This window comes from Protomyctophum bolini (genome assembly GCF_963924005.1).
Source record: "Protomyctophum bolini genome assembly, chromosome: 8".
Lineage (NCBI taxonomy): Eukaryota > Metazoa > Chordata > Actinopteri > Myctophiformes > Myctophidae > Protomyctophum > Protomyctophum bolini.
The window spans coordinates 4,273,979-4,289,516 of NC_137869.1; the positions used below are offsets into that span (position 1 = coordinate 4,273,979).

Here is a 15,538-nt window from a genome sequence, read left to right on the forward strand (position 1 = left end):
GGGATCGGGCCTTAATGATCACAACGACTGAAGTTGCAGACTTTAAATAGAGCTGTTTTTATCCTCGTTCATGGTGAGGCTCCAATGGTCTCTGCCGTTCCACTGCTGGCCGTGATCAGTCTCAGCGTTATGAAAGACGTTTGCTTCTCCCAGAAACAAACTCCTTGCCTTTGGTTTAGTTGTGCTTGGGCTGGAAGACACAGATTAAATACACAATCATGTAATGGCTGTCAATACATTTAGTTCACATTTCAAGAATCTTGCAACATGGACAGATGGGGCAAATGCTGGTACCTGTCCTCTGGGATTAGGTGACGAGGGTGGTGCAAGTCTGAAGTAGACGGTGTTCTAACTGGGCCACATTCCGGTGTGCAGAAGCTTGTGTGGGATTCACATTCATTCAGCCATTCGGGAGTTGACACTGCACTACCATCTGGCTCAGCTGTAAAGGAATTAGGTAGCTGTGATTCAATACAAAAACAGAAAAACATTAAGTTTCCATTTGCTGATCATAGTTAGTTAGCTGATCAGTTAGTTCAAATGAATAAAGGTTACGTCCAACCAAGTAAACGAGGATAAATGGTATGACTCACATGTTGAAAAGGCACTTTTAGACTTTGACATCTGAGGTTTCTTTGGGTCAAAAACTGATGTCAGAAACTGATGTTTGAGCCATGTTGCACGGTCGTCCTCAAAAGACTTCCTCTGCAATTTAGACACAGGGCACAAGTTAAGAGACTAAAAGTCATTACGTTATACCGTTTTAGCATGCAATATTTACAATGTTCTATATTATTTCTTAATATAACTGACCTCTTCCAAGAATATAGCCTACCAACAATTTAGGATTGTGTCATTGTGTCTTCTAACATACCTCATGGCTCAGTCTTATGGCAGCCTCTGTGAAGTTCCTTCTCTCTTTCTCCAAGTTCCTTCTCTGCTCTCCAAGGGTCTTCCACTCCTCTCGGAGGCGTTCCTTCTCCTCCAGCATGTAGCAGTCGTTCAACAGCGATGCCGTCTCTTCATCACAGGGAGAACTCAGCTGTTGCTACAAGACCAGAGGGAGGGAAACACCACCACATCGGTCAGTCTGAGCGGTGGGGTGGAGGGTGGAGAGTGGCTAGAGACTAGGGGTGGTTCTGCTGTGCAGGAATTTACTGTTAAGCCCTTTGTGTGTTTTGGTCAGGACACATTTCCACGTAATGAATCATTCGGAGAATAGTTACAATAGAGCACCGAAGTCCTGACGTCACTGTCAGTAGAGGGCGTCAGTATCCAGGTTCATGTACTTTTTAGTTGCATTGTAATCTCCATAGGGGGATTTTAGATCGCCTCATATAAGAACTGTGCTTGAAAAATAAACCGATCACCCCGGCCTTTTCACTCATATGGATATGAAGCATCGACTGAAGGTGGAAATGTACAAATATACCCAAAGAGTAACAAAATAAGCGTTAGAAACGAGTCAAACAACCCAGAGACTACATTTCCGGGTAGGCGGGTGGCTGCATCTGCCCGTCGCACAACAGACTGAATGTTAATTACGTTTATTTATTTTGTATTGATATTTAATGTTTTGTGGTTAGTACGAGTCGAATCACCACCAGCTGAGCTAACGTCAACGAGGAATCTCAGGAACGCAATGTGTCGACAGCTGGGCGTGACGTATATTAGCAGTGCCTTATGTAGTTTCAAGGCTTTTGCGGCCACATTCATTCCAATTTCTCCAGAAACTGGCTGTATCAAATATGAATGGACATCATTAACGAAGCACAGCCACTCCCCTGACAAAAAGGCTGGGGACTGGGGTGGGCTCAAATACATGAACCTGTGTATTGGCGCCCTCTACTGTGTGCTGGTAAATAATGAAAACCATGATTACAATTTATGCATTTAGCAGACACTCTAATACAGAGCGAGTTACAATCATAGACGTTTTAATAATAATAATAATAGTTTTCCAATCAATTAGATGAATATGAATGACAATGTTGCAGTTCCATTGGTTTTCAAAATACACCCCAATAAAGACTTTAACTGTTATGCAAAGCCTGCTTCAAATGCTGCCTTTCTACAAACAAAAAATAATTCATTATTTATTATGTCATCCTGGCTCATCTTTTATTGGCCACCACCGCACTGTGGCTCAAACTCATATTACTGCTTGAAATATTAACAATACTAAAAAGTAGGCCTAAATGTATTACACACATACCTGCAGCAATTGTTGCTGTGAACGAATAAAGTCTTTGCACTGTTGGATCTCCAGGTTCAGTCGGTCCATCTCTTTGTCATGAGTCTCCCTTGGTATCGTGTTCACATTAGCCCGCTCACCCACAGTCTGTGCTAAAGATGCCGAACAATCAACATACATACAGAATAAAATTGTTATTCAACCAGTCTTGTGATATCATAAAAATAAAACATTAAAACAAATCATGATAGTTCTGCCATTCACACTCATGATATTTTATAGTGCCGACCTGCGACCTCCAAATTCCTATGATAGAACACGTAAGACAAATATGCATGACAGATTCAAAGATCCCCTCTCATTTGTACAGGACGGCCTCAGCAGAGCAGAGGAAGGTTGTCAAAGCAACTTATCTCACAACCCCAATAGTACCGTTATCACCTTGCCTTCAACACATAGTTTGGAACATAGCATTCATTTTTGTATCTAGCATTTAAACCACTTGATATGGGGTGATATCTGCATTTAAACCACTTGATATGGGGTGATATCTGAATTTAAACCACTTGATATGGGGTGATATCTGCATTTAAACCACTTGATATGGGGTGATATCTGCATTTAAACCACTTGATATGGGGTGATATCTGCATTTAAACCACTTGATATGGGGTGATATCTGCATTTAAACCACTTGATATGGGGTGATATCTGCATTTAAACCACTTGATATGGGGTGATATCTGCATTTAAACCACTTGATATGGGGTGATATCTGCATTTAAACCACTTGATATGGAGTGATATCTGCATTTAAACCACTTGATATGGGGTGATATCTGCATTTAAACCACTTGATATGGGGTGATATCTGCATTTAAACCACTTGATATGGAGTGATATCTGCATTTAAACCACTTGATATGGGGTGATATCTGCATTTAAACCACTTGATATGGGGTGATATCTGCATTTAAACCACTTGATATGGGGTGATATCTGATATGGGGTGATATGGGGTGATATGGGGTGATATCTGCAATTGGAGTCCATGGTCTGGTATTGCTGGAGGGGCAGAAAGAGTCCCAGCAGGTCTGAGTGTGTCCCACTTGACCTTCTCCAGAAGAGCACACAGAGCACCGAAGACAGTGTTTGAGGGCAACTGCTTTTCCTACAGGAACCACTAGAGGTTGCTGCTGATCCATGACTTTCATGTTTACGGTCAGTTCCAACAAGTCCTCTGCAGGTAAATGTCTTTTATTTATTTGTTTTAAACCATCTGCTATCAGTGGCAGTGCTATGACAACCTTTCTTTGTTTAGGCTGTACCAAATCAGGGATGTGGGGGGGGGGGGGAAGCAACATACAAAATGGGAAAAAGTATAACAGCAGAATGTTGAGTGAGTGAGAGTGAGGAAGACTACCTTAGTGAGTGAGAGTGAGGAAGACTACCTTAGTGAGTGAGAGTGAGGAAGACTACCTTAGTGAGTGAGAGTGAGGAAGACTACCTTAGTGAGTGAGAGTGAGGAAGACTACCTTGGCTGTCCAGTCTCTCCACATGGTTCTTCAGTCTCCTCCATTGAAGGCGAATGCTGTTAGTCATCTTTTCACGGGCGTGGATGCAGGACAACTCTACACTGTCCTTACTGGAATCAAACACTTCCTCTTCTTCCTCCGAGTCAGACTAATATAATAAATGGGAATGAACAATCAATATACTGACTTGACTTGCAAATGGGTAATTGAAAACAGCAGCATCCAAAATAAATACAGGGCCTGGCCTCACTATAATTTGAGTCATTTGACCATAGTAGGCTGAACATGGACATATGGGCATCTGGGCTCTGTGGGATCATCCAATAAACTACCTCAGTCTCTCTCCCAGTCACAGTTTGGAATCTGTAGTCGAATTAGGTTATCTCTAGCCTGGCTTGGCCAGCCTCATAGCGTGGAGTCACTGAAGCTTTCTCCCCGAAAGCTTCAGTGACTCCACGCTAATATATATATATATATATATATATATATATATATATATATATATATATCTAGGGGAGAAAGATATCTGTCATAGAACACAATGGGAAGACTGTGAAAAAAATGAAAAAACTTGCCGAACCTGTCCTAGACCGTCTTCATGACTCTCATGAGTCTCGTGTTTCGGTGTTGGTTTCTTTGAGCGTAAAATTGACATCATGTCTCTTTTCATCTGCTGCAGCACTTTCTTCAGCTCTGCGTTTTCCAGCAACAGGTCTTGCTGACGGCTGTCGTAGTCACTCAGCAGAGTCCTGTACATCTCCCCCTCATGTCTTAGGATGAGAAATATCATAATCTACATATACATATACAGTATCGACCTATATTTGTATTTATTTATGATGTGATAGTCAGAGACAGATGTTGTGGTAAGAAAGTTCAAAATACTTACAAAGAAAGCTCTATAAGAATGTATTTGAATTGAAATATAATTATGTAAAAACAATCCCTGATTGGGCCTTAAAAAACAATAAAAGCAGGTTGTTAACTTAAGACCATATCACTTACTTGATCTCCGTTTTTCCAGTTTTCCAGCGGCTCCTTTTCCCATCAGCTCTTCCAACGTAATTTAATACTTCAATGGCTGAAAGTGAAAGATCAGTGAAATAGAAAAAAAAAGGCATATATATTTTAACAAGGGATAAAGTTGTCACGATTGCTAAAATGGGTGCAAATTCAAGCCAGGTTTAGGGAGGCTCAAAAGATTTTTCCATTAAACCTTGTTTCTTCTCCTTTTTGTCAACCAGGAGTTGATTCAAACGCTCTCTGAGTTTGTTGAATTCCCTTTCTTTCCTCTTCATATCGTGATTGTACTGGCTGGCCCGGTTTGCAATAATATGTTGAAGCTTTTGCACCTGACAAGAAAGCAATGAAAATTGCAACGTAGAACGTAGAATTTCAGTCACACAATGTAGAACGGTATTTCAGTCACACAATGTAGAACGGTATTTCAGTCACACAATGTAGAACGGTATTTCAGTCACACAATGTAGAACGGTATTTCAGTCACACAATGTGGTTTTTGTCTGTGAAATGGAAACAACAACACAACAAGTCTCATTACCTCTTCTTTAGAATAATAATAATATGATATATATAATATAATATATAATATAATAATAATAATAATATGCTGGAGTCTCATTACCTCTTCTTTTTCATTTTTCAGGCAGTTCTGTACGCTCTTAACTTTCATCTGTAGTTGACGTTCTCTCTCGAGGAGTGCCGTGTTTTCCCTTTTGCAAAGTTCCACTTGATCCTTAGGATCGTCAAATGGCAGAGAAAATAAAATCAACACAAACCATTAGAATGAACAATAAAGGGTCAGCTGAAATGAACACAGTCTGATTGGATTTGATCACTCAGATGTAACATTATAGCTCTGTATTGAGAGGAAGACATGAGTGTTGACACTAGGTTACAAATGATCAATTATTATGATCGTAAATCGTTTTCCTGCGTGGTTTTCACCAGTATTGGTGCCATGGTGGATTTTTGTATGGATTCCAAATCTTTTGACCATTTCCTGTTCTTGTTACTATCTATGGTGCAGAGTTTTTTTGTTTGCCAAGTTTCGGTAGCAGTGGTGCTTGTGTTCTGGATTGTGGATGCTCATGGGGTTGGGGGTCACCTTTAGTCGAGTGTTGCTAAGCTGCAGGCAGTCCATGCTGCTGCTCGACTTCAGCTGCTCCACTTCCATGTCTTCCAAGGTGCGCAGGCCCCTGCGGTACAACTGAACCAGGTCATACATGCGGTTGAGCACAACCACCACATTAAGCTCTGAGCTCCCATCGGATTCTGTCCAAAGCGATGGCAGGCCAAGGGAGGACAGTTCCTGGAAAAGGGGCAAATAAAGACAAAAAGAGGGATAATTATGAATGATGTTTCAAACTGGCTGCAATGTTGCCATGCAGTGATTTCTCTGGCATCTATCGAAGCAAAACGGGGTAAGGGATGTGAGGGAAACATTTCTTACCATCAGTGGTGTAAAGTAGCGGTAACTATACATATACTCAAGTACTGTACTAATTTTGAGGCATTCTTTACTTTACTGGAGTACGGTATTTCCAATTTTCAGTACTTTTACGTCTACTTCACTACATCTAAATGCTGAATATCAACTGTTGCCCTCCATGAGGCGGTTTAGAGTCCCATAATATAAGAAAAACAGGCTAAAGAACTCTTTTGTACACCAGTCTGTTCTGCTTTTAAACTAAAAATTGGTAAACCAAGAGGATATGTTCTACTGTTCTTGTTCCTGTCTGCTGTGATTTGTGTCCTGTAATGTATCTTTTGTAATGTATTGTGTATGTCTTGTCTGTATCTTGAACGGTGACGTCATGGATGCAAAACAAATTTCAGTTAAATCGTATCGTATTTACCACTTTAGTCCTACTGTACTGTATATACATTTTTGCCATTTTAAAATAGCAGATCTGCAAGCTCACAACTGCTATTTTCAAAGGATTTATAATATCCATTGTATACATTGGAAAACTTGTGAAACAGGACATTATGCATAATGACTACCGGTAGTACTTTCTACTTTTAGTGTACAGAACAGATGTTCAGTTCTCCGATTTCAGGAGGTGTCGTTCCAGACTCTCTCTCTATATATATATATATATATATATATATATATATATACAGTAGCATTCAGAGATTGTGGATTAGTGGTCTGGCTACAAAAGACTATCTAAATAGTATCTTCTCAGCTTTTCTATTTGTGCCTTCAACAGTATATTTTAGGACACAAGGCCTACCTAAATTTGTTTACTGTATTTACTGGTCCCTTACCACGTTTATTCTGTCTTCTGGCACCTGAGCAAGTACCGTTGCCTTACTTTTCCACACCGTTGTTTATATATTTATGTGGTGCAATGTTCTGGTCTGTGATGTTTTTTATCCCTGTGAATTATTCCACAGGTGGTTATATAAGTAAGTAAGCCTTGCCGAGCCATGAGGCCCACAGGGCAGGAGCATGTCTCCTGTTTCTGCAGCTTGAGGCAGCTTGCTTGATGTACACCCCCTGGACATGACGCTAGTATGTCACAGGGATTTATCCCCAATCCAACCCTACTACTTTACCACAGTCAAATATAAGAATGCAACTGTTGGAATTATCAAACTTTTTTTGCATTATTTTACTTTAAAAATCAGGTCTTTCTTCAGATGAATCCCATTATTCTAGCATAAAACGCCCATCGTAGTTTTCAAAAACACAAAAGCATTACGAATAAGTGTGACTATATGAGCATATGGTTACCAACCTGGTTGATGTATGATAAACATTCGGGCACGTTGTCCACGGTGCAAAATGAGTATTGGTTTCTGTGCAGTGGCAGGGAGAGCACTGACGACTGCCTGAACTGTCTCAAGGGAGACATTCTACATTTGAAAGAGCCGCCAGGAATGTCCTTGAAATCTGCGGGGTGACAAAATGTCTGTTGTCGAGCAGATATCTGGGTTGATAAACCATTATACAGTTTAGTAAATGTCTGTTGTCAAGCAGATATCTGGGTTGATAAACCATTATACAGTTTAGTAAATGTCTGTTGTCAAGCAGATATCTGGGTTGATAAACCATTATACAGTTAGTAAGTAAAGGCACAGGACAGCCTTGTTCGTGCACCACAAAAGCAATGCAGTGGGTGGCCAGGAATTGAGGTTACCCATATGGCACAGAAATAGCATATATTAATAGCACTGATCCGTCATGTGTGTCGATTTAACCTTTTCCTTACGCACAAGGCTGAATATAGAGGATGAGACTCTTCTTACAAACTACTGTAGTAGACAGAGCACTTCGTCGTTTTGGCTAGAAACCAAAGCATGACGACAACATCGTATTAACATCATGAATCATGATGATCCATCGTAACAATTTCATTTTCATCTTTGTGTGTGACTGTGTGTACATGCGAGACATGCTAAGTGAATTGTTCGGATTACTATTACGTTGTTACATATTACAATTACAACAACTGTTTATACACACACAGTGTCACACTAGCAGCAAAATGCTACTACAAATGCATACAGTAAGTGCTGCTGGTCAACAACATTTATCAGAGTCCAAACCAAATCTTTAACAGCTTTTACTCACCAAGGGAAGACTCTGGCATCACTGCAGTGCAGTTCCTGCTCCTGAATCATCCACTAGTACATGTGCACTGGACACAGTCGATTTACAAACACATAGATGCAGGCTGCAGACTGAAATAGACATGTCAGATTAGCAGTGTCAATTTAACACTGTCCGGATTAGAAAGGATTGACTGTGATAGATGCACTGTGCGTGAGAGGAACATGCTGGCTGCAGCCTAAACAACGAGGGAGGGAGGGAGAGCTGATTAAGAAAGGCCAAATCATGTATCGTAAACAGTAAGCGAATACACTTCTGCACCTGCACTTTATATCCTCTGAAATAATGCAGGATTTGTTCCAAGATTTCTTGCGCATTTAATTTACTTGCACTGCAGCAAAGAATGCTCTTGTCATCCGAAGGGTGGAGAAATTTAATTTCAAATTCCAGATTTCTAAGTCCATTTATACATGCAAAAGAGACACATTTTGCACTCGTACTTTCACAGTGTGGAGGAATGACAATACATTTGTGTGATGAAAATCCATTGTAGCAAATTGGATTTATGCCAACAACACTTAATGTATCACCATCCATTCTAATCCAAAACACACATTTAACAGCATGAAGAAAAATATTGTAACAGTCAAAAAACTATCTTCTTTTCAAATCAGCAAATATAAAATGAATAGCTTCAGTAATAATCATTACAGATGACCGATGCCTGGAACAACTGGTGTAGGCTATGTGAAAAATTACAGAACTGGATCATGACAAAACAAATTTTCTTCTTAATTCATTGGTTTTAAATTATTCAGTAATGAAAAGCAACAACTGCTGCCAGTGTTTCGAGGACACAGCCTTTTGGCAGACATAACATATGGCACGCCTGGCTGCGAAGCTTTACAAGTCACACTCACAGGCTTACTTAGCAAACTAATAAGACCTAATAGACGTAATCTTTAATTTAATGGCTATTAAACCCCAGTTATAAAACTCTATTGGATTGCGCATTTTAAAAACAGCATTATTCGATCTCACGGCAAGAGGGGATCGGTAAACCTTGAGCAAAGTTAAAAGTAGGCTAAACATGTAAATACCGAAATAAATAATCACAGGCCGACGATCCGAGATAATGATGCAAACCTGTGGATCAGTCGGTGCAAAGTGCTGCTCAATGATCACTTTGAACTGCGGAAGAAGCTGTAACTTTGTGTTTTTTAATCGTTTCGTGCCAACACGTCTGTCATTCCATACAGAAAGCACCCAGTCAGAGCAGACATAACGACGGTCTTGCTGCTGAACGGCGTCGCTCGCCATACCGCGTCGACCACGGCGTGTAGGCAAGTTGACGACGGCTTTAATTCATTCACCACCTCCACCACAGACCTGGCATTGAAACCCAGACTGGCCACACATGGCTTTTTTAACTTAACAACGGAACACAACTTGTTGGCTTTAGTTACTTACTCATTGAACGTTTATCCAGTTATATTATTCACTGTGTGTCCTCTTCTCCACTTGGCTGGATCCCGCACGGCGTACATACACAACACAACACGACGGACTGACAACTGGCCTGCTGACAAATCAAACGTCGCCTGTGCTGTGGCTCCTCCGTTTCCCTAGCAACCAAACACGTGACCCCTTTCAAACTTCCGCTTTCGTCACGAATGTTAAAAGTAAACGGAAGTGCGACGGAAGTCGTCATTGTAGCGCCTCTTTTCCTAAATTCCTTCATTCGTCCATTCTCCATTGCCATGCCTTGTTGTTGTTGTCAAGCACTGTGCTCAGTGTGCTGGGAAAGACGTGCTCTCCATTGGGAAATACGGCTATTTTGATGATTGAAGTGCTTGTTTTTTGTGTTGCTCAAAATCATTACCTTTGCGTTGCACTGTTGCTTAGCTGTGAAAGAGATCCCAAAAGAAGAACATTGCTGCTGGTTCAGACATCAAGGCAGAAATGGATGGCCAGGCAGGAATGGATGGTCATGATGGGGAAAAGGTCAACAAGCTACATAATTTCACAGCCCTGCAGTTGGGAGGCCCTGCCTTTCTTGCAGGTAAAGATGTGGATGCATATTACTGTGGCAATTTGACAAGTTGTTTGAAATTAGTATTTTGACTCTTTAATGTATATAATTTTACTTTTGCTGCTGCTCAATTTTAGAGCGTCGCAGTCCCGCCCCCTGCGAGGGCACCGGAAGAGAATGCCCCCAATCCCCATTCATTTTCATGTTTTCATATTTATTTAAAGACCTGTGTTACCTCATACAAAGGCAACAGCCGAGTTGGGCTGAACAAATAATTAGAAAGAAGAAAAAAGGGCAGTGTACATAACAACACCTTTTTATCGTTTTCCTCTTTCTAATTATTTGTTCGGCCCCCAAAAAAAGTGTTTATTGTGATATTGTCATGATTTGTCAGCTCGGCTATTGGCTTTGTATGCGAGGCTTACAGGTTTTTAAATAAATACTTTTTGAAAAGTCTATGGGGAAAATTAATGGGGAATTCTCTTCTGGTTCCCTCGTCGTTCTGAAAGGGGGCGGGACTGCGACACTCTTTTGAGGCCCTCCTAAGTCCAGCTTTGAGGGTTTATGTAAACACAAACATTGTCCTAACACACAGCTTTGAGTGTTTGTGCAAACATAGCTCTGGTCCATAGCCTCACTGCTTCTGATTCTGCCAGAATCAGAAGCAGTAAGGCTATGGACCAGAGCTAGTGCAAACACAAACATTGCATGTCATTGACAATGAATGGCCAGCTTTGAATGTTTGTGTAAACACAAACATTGCGTAAACACAAACATTGAAGACGAAGGTGAGGACGCAAATTCTGATTGGCCGGAATGAGATGATTGGAGAAATTGTGACTGGTCGGAATGAGACGATGTATGACGATAAGAACGCACACGGGTGTGATTGTTTTTTATGTCATTTCAGGTTTCAACATAAATGTCATGCTTCTGCCAGCCTTGCCCTCGAAGCGATCTACTTTCTCTCAGCAAAGTCAGTCTGAGTCTAACAATGCTGACAAGACGTTACTTTATTCATTACCCATGAGGAAAACTCAAATCCGATGCAACCAGGATGACACCTCCATTTGCGAGCCAAAGCCCCCTACAAAGGGTTTAACAATTTATAAAACATGCTGTGTTCCTAATTGCACCTTTTCAAACAGACTGCAACCACATCTCGCTTTTCATGACTTTCCAGATGACATCGAAAGAAGAAGAAAGTGGGTTTGTGCGATCAGTCGGGATAAAGACCAAGCCATCAGTGTTTGTAGGGGCCGTACATATGTATGTGAGGAGCATTTCCAACCCGAGGATTACATTACACATTACAAAAAGTCTCCCGTGAGCTCCCGCCTGAAGCCAGGTGTCACGCCATCTTGCTTTCAGTGCCCACCGCCAGCAGTTTACTTGGTGCTTTCTGAACACAACTATTGTAAAGATTCAAATGATTTAAAACTGATGCTGCTCAGAATGCAGCGGGACAAGCTTCGGGCGGAATGTAAAAGGCTGGAGGAGGCAGCTGTTAGAGAGCGTTACAGTGTTGCAAGATTTGCGGATTCTGATGATGCAATCCAGTTCTACACAAGGTAACCTCTCAATTCACTTGATGTCATGAATAAAACCTGGCATTCAATATGACACGCATCCATCCAATCCATATGTTCCACAGAACTGCTAATGTCTACACTCACCTCCAGTTGCCACTATTACCAGCCTGGTTTAAAGCCCGCTATTCCGACTCACTTAAATAATACCAATTGGTATCGTTGATTAGTCACCTTTACAACCAGGTATAACTTCTAACTTCTGCAATTCTGGAATGAGCAACAAAATACCCCACTATTATAATCGCTCTTTTGAGCAACCTGCCAGTTCGGGCCTGCGACTTTGACATCTGTCTCAGTCTGTGGTAACTTTGTGCAAATCTTGCCTGTAAATCTCTGGAAGAAAGCATATGGTTACTCTTGAGTGAAGCAAGGGTGATGAACTGGTCTTCTTGGGGTGTCTACCAGTCTCACAGAACTTTGTCCTAAGTTTGTAAATGGGTTATGGTACCAGTACAGGGCTGATGCCAAATAATGCTGCCACTCTGCGTAACGGAACATCAGCTTCCACTTGTCCTATTGCACAGGCCTTATCCTGAAGGGACAAATGTGGCGTCTTTCCATGCTTGGAGCATGCTTGGAGCATACACAAACTCAACAAAGTTGCAGTGTGCTGGCAGGTCGCTCAAAATGACAGTGAGCCTATTGGGGGATTTTGTAGAGAGAGAGAGGCACTAGTACCCACACATTTAGCTGTGTTGCTCTTTCCACAGTTTCACAATCCTTACAAGTTATACCCCCTGGTAAAGGTGCAATCAACGATGAAAATTATAAAATACACTAGGCCTAATTGGTTCATATGCATATGAACTATGCATATGAAGCTATGCATATGATTAACTAGGCCGAAGGCCGGATACCATGTTTTTGCCCCTGTCCATCCATTAGTCCATGAGTGAACAGCTACCGGTAATCTCTGATCTGATCGATGATCAGCATGAAACTTTGAACACACTCTCCCAGACAGACAGACAGACACACAAAGGACACGGGCAAAAACATAATATCCGTTCTTCAGCAGCCTGGCCAGGCAGAGAGATAACACAAATTCTCTCGCTCTCTCACTTCCTTTTGAATTGGAGCAAAGTGAAATATTCAATCTGTACTATCTATAATATAATAAATCCATACATTGTATTTGTTGTTGCAGGTTTCCCACATATAACCATTTTATGGCCTTCTGGCGAGTGGTTGAGCCAGCAACTTCACAAATGAAATCTTGTAATACTGCTAAAAGAAATCGGAAGGTGCTAGCTGTACCTGGTGGACCATCGGTAAATTCCCATTATACTACCGTCTAATTATAATTTATCGTCTGCTGCCTAAACCTAAACAATTGTTTATTTCTGTCACCAACAAAGTGGTTTAGTAGTTGCAAGCAAGTGTTGTCTCGAATAACCAGGCAATCAGAGATCTCTGCTTACTACAGATGTATCTGGGGAAATAAAGAAATTCTATGTGAATGGGTTAAAACAGGGTGAAAACTTGCAGAAATGTAAAAAATAATGGGATTGCAGAACCAATACAAAGACTTTAGGGTAGACTGGATCGGGGAGGTATCACAAGTTCCAAGCAGTGGGCATAGAATGTTGGTGCTGGTTGCCTCCTGTTCTAGCCAGTAGCCACCAATATTATGTTTAGATCTCTGTTCGATTGACTACTTACCCAGCTCAAATGTTATTTTATTTATTTAGCGATGTATAGCTACATGTGATGTGTTGATGTGTGTGTGTCTCTCCAGCCCCTGTCGAGAGTAGACGAGTTCTTCCTGTTTATGGCTCGCCTGGTTCAGGGTCTCGAGTTTTGGGATTTGGCACAGCTCTTCAAGGTGGAGCATCCCTCTGCAGAGGACCTCACGAGATCCTGGGCTAACTTCCTCTACACGTTTTTGGCCTCTGTACCCATTTGGATCTCCAGGGAGAGCATCAGAGCTCACCTGCCTGTGGAGTTTCAGTACTTCCCGGACACAAACGTGGTCATCGATTTCATAGAGTTCCGTTGCCGAACGCCCCTCTCTCACTGGGAGGAAAAGGAGGACGAGCTGCGTTTCGCTGAGCACGAATGCGACGCCACTCTCAAGGCAATGGTGGGCATGGCACCCCACGGCCTGGTCACATTTGTGTCCACCGTCTTCCCTGGTTCCTTAAGTGATGAAGAGGTTTTTCGGAGGTCAGGAATAATCCCTTTACTGACCCCCAAAACAGCCATAATGGTTGACGAGAGCCTCGACGTGGAAAACATTGTGTCGTGCCAGGTTCATCAGCTGCCTTTCTTGTCGAAGGAAAAAGACGTGGTGGTGTACAAGATGAAGAGATCCACCAAACTTCTGAGGCTGTACATCGATCAAATGTTTCTCAGAGTGAGGCACTACAAGTTGTTCAAGTCCATCGTCCCTCTGTCTACTGCCAACGGTCTGAATCAGATGTTCACAGTGGCTTGCAAGCTGGTGAACTATCAGTACTGAGCCCTCTGTAATGCTTGGTCATGTTAGTGGAAGGTCTGTGCTATGGTGCTATCCTCTGAATCATTGTTTGATTTCAGGTGCTTCATGGGGCAAAATATGAACAACGTAATCCCTATAACGTATTGACCGATCCTCCAGATGTCTATATTAGGCCCTGCTTTTTTCTCCTCTACGCCAAATATCGTCACTGAAAATAGAAGATCTGCAATTTTCGGTGACCGTTCACCCCCAGAATAGGGATGCTAGGATACATGTGGTTAGACATACTGACATGGGGAAGGGGGTTGTAACCATTTAATAACCGTTAAATGCTTTTTGCTAGCATACAATAAGGACCAAACATAGTGTACTGCACTTACAGTATATTGCAACACATTACAATAAGCAATGACATGGGTAACAAATACAATAAGAGTCAACATGGATGTGTTGTCTGTTACAAAAGTTCACATGGGTTATATTTGGAGTTTCAGATTATTTTTGTAATCTGTATTGTGTCACAGCAAAGAACTACTGTAAGTGGCACTAAAGAAGGGCAAAAACCTGTTTCAGGGTTAAGAGTTTGCTTAGTATGCTTGTTATCCTTTTCTCACCTTTATAATTAAACATTGTTTAAAATAAAGTATGCCCCAATTTCTCTAATGATTCAATACATCCTACTATTTCTGAAATGTTGCAGTCATATCACAAAGAGTTTGTGGAAAAAGTACTCGAGTGTGTTAAGTAAAAGTAGCAGTACTACAAGTAAAGGTCGTGTATTAAATATTTCACTTGAGTAAAAAGTACCAAAATATATACGTAAAGTGCCAAAAGTAAAAGTGCTCATGCAAAATGTCCCATCTCAAGTTTTTTCTAAATGTGTCCATCTTCCTACATTAACCAAAAGTAAATTGTTAATGTACTGTACATTTCGTCATGTAAATCTACAAAGCAACGAGTAACTAAAGCTCTTGAATAATTGTTGTGGATTGGAGTAAAAGGTACAATATTTGCCTCTGAGCTGTAGTGAAGTAGAAGTATTGAAAAATTGAAATAATCAAATGGTAAAAACAAGTACAGTATTTGAGTAAATGTACTTGTACACCGCTGGTGTGTGTCAATATTGGGCAAGCATAATTCATATTCATATTCAAACTGGCTGT

The 15,538-nt window shown here is 41.2% G+C and overlaps 2 protein-coding genes across 2 annotated transcripts; one reads left to right on the plus strand and one right to left on the minus strand.

Annotated features, from left to right (window-relative positions):
- Window positions 1-20: 20 nt before the first annotated feature.
- LOC308319322 (afadin- and alpha-actinin-binding protein-like) lies at window positions 21-9,866 on the minus strand. The gene is made up of 14 exons (XM_080769339.1): window positions 9,782-9,866; window positions 8,333-8,442; window positions 7,497-7,651; window positions 5,858-6,061; window positions 5,375-5,485; window positions 4,946-5,081; window positions 4,735-4,810; window positions 4,310-4,499; window positions 3,730-3,877; window positions 2,216-2,346; window positions 875-1,048; window positions 594-705; window positions 295-442; window positions 21-190 (listed from the first exon to the last, which is right to left on the minus strand). The coding sequence occupies exons 2-14, from the start codon at window positions 8,349-8,351 to the stop codon at window positions 43-45; spliced, it is 1,752 nt and encodes a 583-aa protein (XP_080625465.1). The 5' UTR covers window positions 8,352-8,442; window positions 9,782-9,866; the 3' UTR covers window positions 21-42.
- Window positions 9,867-10,108: 242 nt separating this feature from the next.
- On the plus strand, window positions 10,109-15,470 carry LOC308319668 (uncharacterized protein). Its single transcript, XM_080769787.1, has 4 exons — window positions 10,109-10,373; window positions 11,254-11,914; window positions 13,083-13,206; window positions 13,674-15,470. Exons 1-4 carry the CDS (start codon window positions 10,274-10,276, stop codon window positions 14,394-14,396), a joined length of 1,608 nt encoding a protein of 535 aa, XP_080625913.1. The 5' UTR covers window positions 10,109-10,273; the 3' UTR covers window positions 14,397-15,470.
- Window positions 15,471-15,538: the final 68 nt, after the last annotated feature.

Coding starts and splice junctions, on each gene's coding strand:
- LOC308319668 (XM_080769787.1), top strand. CDS start 10,274: ATGGATGGCCAGGCAGGAATGGATGGTCATGATGGGGAAAAGGTCAAC. Junction 10,374..11,253: donor AGGCCCTGCCTTTCTTGCAG/GTAAAGATGTGG, acceptor ATGTCATTTCAG/GTTTCAACATAAATGTCATG. Junction 11,915..13,082: donor GCAATCCAGTTCTACACAAG/GTAACCTCTCAA, acceptor TTGTTGTTGCAG/GTTTCCCACATATAACCATT.
- LOC308319322 (XM_080769339.1), bottom strand. Junction 5,486..5,857: donor TTAGCAACACTCGACTAAAG/GTGACCCCCAAC, acceptor GACGATCCTAAG/GATCAAGTGGAACTTTGCAA. Junction 2,347..3,729: donor GGAGAGACTGGACAGCCAAG/GTAGTCTTCCTC, acceptor CGGCATCTTTAG/CACAGACTGTGGGTGAGCGG.